Raw genomic sequence first — 4441 nt, forward strand, 5'->3', positions numbered from 1 at the left:
TTATATAGAGTGCGCCAGGACCGCAGCCAGCCCACGTTACAAGGGATTTAAGGTACATCAAGAGAGGGGTGTTACTGGTAACGCTAGTAATAAAGAGACATAATGACCATTAAAGCTATGATGTAATGTCCGACCGTTGCAGCGCAGAGTGGCTTTAGGTCTTCTGGCGGTCGAGTGACGGTCTCCATGGTTGAGTGACTTCAAGTCTTCCGAGTGGAATGCTTTGTGGTCGAGTGGATGGTGACTCCTCTTCGAATGCTTCTGGTTTTAGGGTGATGACCTTGGGAAGGGTATCTAGGTCAGGACTATGACCCTACACTAGGTACATAGCTTCATCATTAGCCCCCGAATGGATTAGGGTTTGAGTGGAGAAGGAGTTGGAAATACTTCCGATCCACTTTTCGCGCTTCGGATGTGTCTTGTTTGGATCAACGGACCAGCATGATGACACCAACTTGTTTTTCAGTCGCCTTGGTCCATTCCTGGTTTTTTCGAGTGAACTTTTGCTGAAAGAGCTTCGAGTGTTAATATGGAGAAGATCTTCCGTCTGACAGGTTGTTCTGCTATTCGCGGATCTTGCGGGGTTCGAATTTTAGGAAGTGCACGGGGTGGAGGAGGCCGCAGTAATCGGGCTGGATAAGGCAGGGTCGCTTCAATTTCCGCGCCACCTTTTTCGCCACGTATCGCGCACATGACTGTTGCAGGATTTGATAAGATCGTCCGAGCCTACAGGTCAGTCACTCAGAAGCAACCTCATATAAGGCGCCGGACTAGGGTTTTTTGAACAATGTGCCCTCATTGTTCCTTCCTCTCAGTTTTCCCCACTGCGTTCGTTCCTGCTCCAGCGCCGCCACTCCGTTCGAGCTCTATTCGCTGCGATGGGGAAAGAGAAGACGAAGGCCCTGGAGCGCGCGAAGTAGACAATGACGAAGGCAAAGGGGAAGAAGACTAGCCGGGGCGGATCCTCGTCAAGGTCCGGTCTGCCATGTGGCTGGATCCAGGGCGACTGAATCCGGTCGACGATCCGCCAGGATGACATCGACTATCTGGTGGAGGAGGGACTGATTCCCCACGGATCTGCGCGGCTCCCGGGGAATGAGACTGAGCCTCGACCACAGGAGGGTGAGTTTGTCCTCCTCGCCACCCACATTGACCGCACGTTTTCTTTGCCTCTGCACCCTTTTTTCTGAGCTTTCTTGAACTTCTTTGGGGCGCAACTTCACCACTTTTCCCCCAACACCATTGTGTACCTTGCTGCTTTCGTGTCTCTATGCGAAAATTTCTTGGGTTGTCGACCACACTGGGGCCTCTTCAAGCACATTTTCACGTGTCGTTCCCAGTCGGTCAAAAAGGCCAATTCGAGTGACGAGAAGACAAAAGTAATTCAGATGTGTGGGGGTCTTCGAATTCAAATGAGGCGTAAGAGCTCTTTCCCAGCCATAATCCTTCCCGAGTCAGTCCGAGGGTGGCAGTTGACCTGGTTTTACTACAAAGACCAGCCGACTCCAGGACAGTCGACTGGACTTCCTCCCTTTTCCATGGCTCGCGTGGAGAAGTCCTCCGCCTTGAAAGTGACCCCGGGGGAGAAAGCGGAGGTGAAGATGCTGGTTGAGCGAGTGGTCTACCTCATCCATGAGGGCGTGACCGGTATGGATCTGCTGGAAGTCTTCCTCAGACGACGTATTCAGCCACTTCAGGCCCGTGACCATCCTATGTGGATGTATTCGGGAATTGAAGATTCCACTCGGGTGCATCCAGAAGAAGTCAACGAGAACACGGTGGAGAAGTGGTTGAGGGGTATCACTGGCAACAAAGATAACCCCAGAGGGGCCAGGAGAATCCCTCCACTCGACCAATCCTATGAACCAGACAAGGTCCAACTCTGAATTACCGAGTGTTATCTTGATTTACCATGCAATTGTTTATGATCCACCGACTGATTTTGTCCTGCTTGTTTTCTTCTAGGCCCTTACTGAGACGTACTCGATGCCCAACGGAGAGCAGGAGCAGGACCTGGAAGGGGAGGCAAGCGGAGGTGAAAGCGGCGAATGGCATTCTGACGGCAAAGGGGACGAGGAGAACGATGACCCGAGTGATGAAGAAGAGGTCGACTCACCTCCCCGCAGGGAAAGGCGGTCCAAGCTCACCCACGATCCGGCAAGCGCCCGCGACAAGGCAACCGTTCAGACCATACAGTCGTCCAAGCATCCTCGGACGTCGTCTCCGGCGCCGACTAAAAAGGCTCCGAAGCAGTCCAAGGTTGTTGTGCAGAAGACCCGGAAAGCGCTGCCCAGAATCAAAATCAACATCCCTGTTGCCTCTGTGTGAGTGTCCTGTCTTCATTTTATCTGAAGTTTTGTGTTGTCTATCTTTCTTTAGTTTGACCGAATGAATCTTGAAACTGGCAGTGCTGCAACCTCTGGGACCTGTGCTTACAAAAACGAGGATGAGGACATGGAAGATGCGGTAACCTCCAACCCGAGTATAACCTTCATGGTCTTGTCTTTGTTTTGTCGATTGAACTGCGGTATAACCAACGAGGATGAATTTTTGGCGACTGATCTTTCTGCAGCTCCTCCCAACTTCATTGACCTCCCAGACAACGAAGAAGACGAGCTACCGAGACCCTTGGGAAGGAGAAGCAAGAAAATGTCTACTAGCAAGACGCCTCAGTCAACGCCGGTGGCGGAACCGGTGGTCCAAGAGGCTGGTGATGCCAATCGGACCTCTGTCACCTTTGCTACCCCACTGTCGAGTACTCAGCCTTCTGCATCAGCCGCGCAGGCTTCAGCCGATCCACCTTCACTTTTTGCCACACATCACGTCCCAGAGGACCAGGTGGGTGCTGCCAGAGAAGCCATACGCCAGGCGAGCATCATGATGGAGCAGATGAAGACGGTCCGGGAAGCCAGCCAGGCCGCCTATGACGCCAGCTCCGCACTTCAGAGCAACGTCCAGGTTAGCAGATTGTCGACTAGCTCTTTCGGCTTGTTGCTTGTTCTGTTAGGATATGCTATCTGAAAATATTTCCTTGAGGAATCTTTGCATCTGTCTGTGTTTCGTATCCGTACACCCACTGGGTGTTTTAACTTGCCACTGAACAAATTTGTATCTTGAGTCGACTAGGTTGTGTCGGCTGGATCTTTGAACTAGTGGGGGCACGCTGAGTGCACCCACTGGGTGTAGTCCCCGAGACTATAGTGGACTGCGGGCAGTCGATTGTAGTCTTAGAATTTGAATTTCCTCACTCGGTTTGGTCGGACCATGTCGAGTGGAACTTGAAAAAGTGGGGGCACGCTAAGTGCACCCACTGGGTGTAGTCCCCGAGACTGTGGTCGACTGCTGGCAGTCGACTATGGTCTGAAAACTTTCTTCTCTCTCTTTTTTTTGCACTCGTGCTGGATTGACCATGTCGAGTGTAAACTTTTTTTCCAATCGTGCTGGATAGACCATGTCAAGTGTAAACTGGACCAGTGGGGCATGCTAAGTGCACCCACTGGGTGTAGTCCCCGAGACTACTGTTGGATGTTCGATTCGGCAGTAGTCTTAGAATTTGTTGACTTTAACGCTTTACTCTCCGAAATAACCAATCTTTTCATCTGTCAAATGACTTGCTCTTTGGTTGAAGAAATCTTGTGAACTCGGAGTTCGTTTTGCTGAATTGGAGAAGAAACAGATTCAGCTCAACCAAGATCTGGAACTGGCCAAGACAAATCAGCAGAAGGCCAAGGATGAAGCTGCTGGTAAGAGAAAACTTGTCGACTGATTTGTCTTTGTACCAGATTCTATTTTACTTTTTCTGAACCGAGCGTTGTTTCCTTCAGAGAAAATGAATCAAGCTTTGGCGAAAAAGGACCATGATCTTGCGGCCGCCCAGAATGCAGCTGACGAGAAGACTGCACTCGCCGAACAGAAGCTAGCTTCAATCGGTGAACTGGAGGAAGAAAACACCAGGATGAAAACTGCCCTTGATGAAGCCAATAAGGAAGCGGCTCGCCTGAAGAAGGACAAGAACAATCTGAACAAGAAGATGGAAGGAATTTCTCGCAGGAGGGACGACCTGGAGAATTATCTGGGAGGTCTTGCCAAGAAGCTGTTCGTCATGCTTAAAGGTATTCTCTTCGACCCGACTGACTCGTTACTGTCGACTCGACATTCAATCACTGACCCACTTTTGAACTGTATGCTCAAAATTTTGCCGGAACTTCGAGGAAGAGACTGGGCGAATTGAGACAAGCTTGGACCCCATCCATTCTACGGTGAAGGACGAGGCTGCCATGAATGTACTCCGATTGGAATCTCGTGTTGCTGGTGTTGTTGATTATCTTGCTCGACTGAAGGTCACAATGTCGTAGATCGACACAACACTCTACCCAGGGGCAACGCTCCAGAATGACCACGAGTCTCTGATGACTCAACTTAATGAGATTCCCGGTTGGGT

At 50.7% G+C, this 4441-nt stretch overlaps 1 protein-coding gene across 1 annotated transcript; it reads left to right on the plus strand.

Moving 5' to 3' along the window:
* Nucleotides 1-2454: 2454 nt before the first annotated feature.
* On the plus strand, nt 2455-4231 carry LOC147980834 (uncharacterized). Its single transcript, XM_087516970.1, has 5 exons — nt 2455-2482; nt 2573-2958; nt 3629-3743; nt 3825-4110; nt 4201-4231. The coding sequence occupies exons 1-5, from the start codon at nt 2455-2457 to the stop codon at nt 4229-4231; spliced, it is 846 nt and encodes a 281-aa protein (XP_087373096.1).
* The last annotated feature ends 210 nt before the right edge of the window (nt 4232-4441 follow it).

The sequence above is a fragment of the Triticum urartu genome, chromosome 3A, assembly GCF_056163025.1.
Source record: "Triticum urartu cultivar PI428250 chromosome 3A, HENAU_Tu73, whole genome shotgun sequence".
NCBI lineage: Eukaryota > Viridiplantae > Streptophyta > Magnoliopsida > Poales > Poaceae > Triticum > Triticum urartu.

Coding starts and splice junctions, on each gene's coding strand:
- LOC147980834 (XM_087516970.1), top strand. CDS start 2,455: ATGGAAGATGCGGTAACCTCCAACCCGA. Junction 3,744..3,824: donor GGCCAAGGATGAAGCTGCTG/GTAAGAGAAAAC, acceptor TGTTTCCTTCAG/AGAAAATGAATCAAGCTTTG. Junction 4,111..4,200: donor AAGCTGTTCGTCATGCTTAA/AGGTATTCTCTT, acceptor CAAAATTTTGCC/GGAACTTCGAGGAAGAGACT.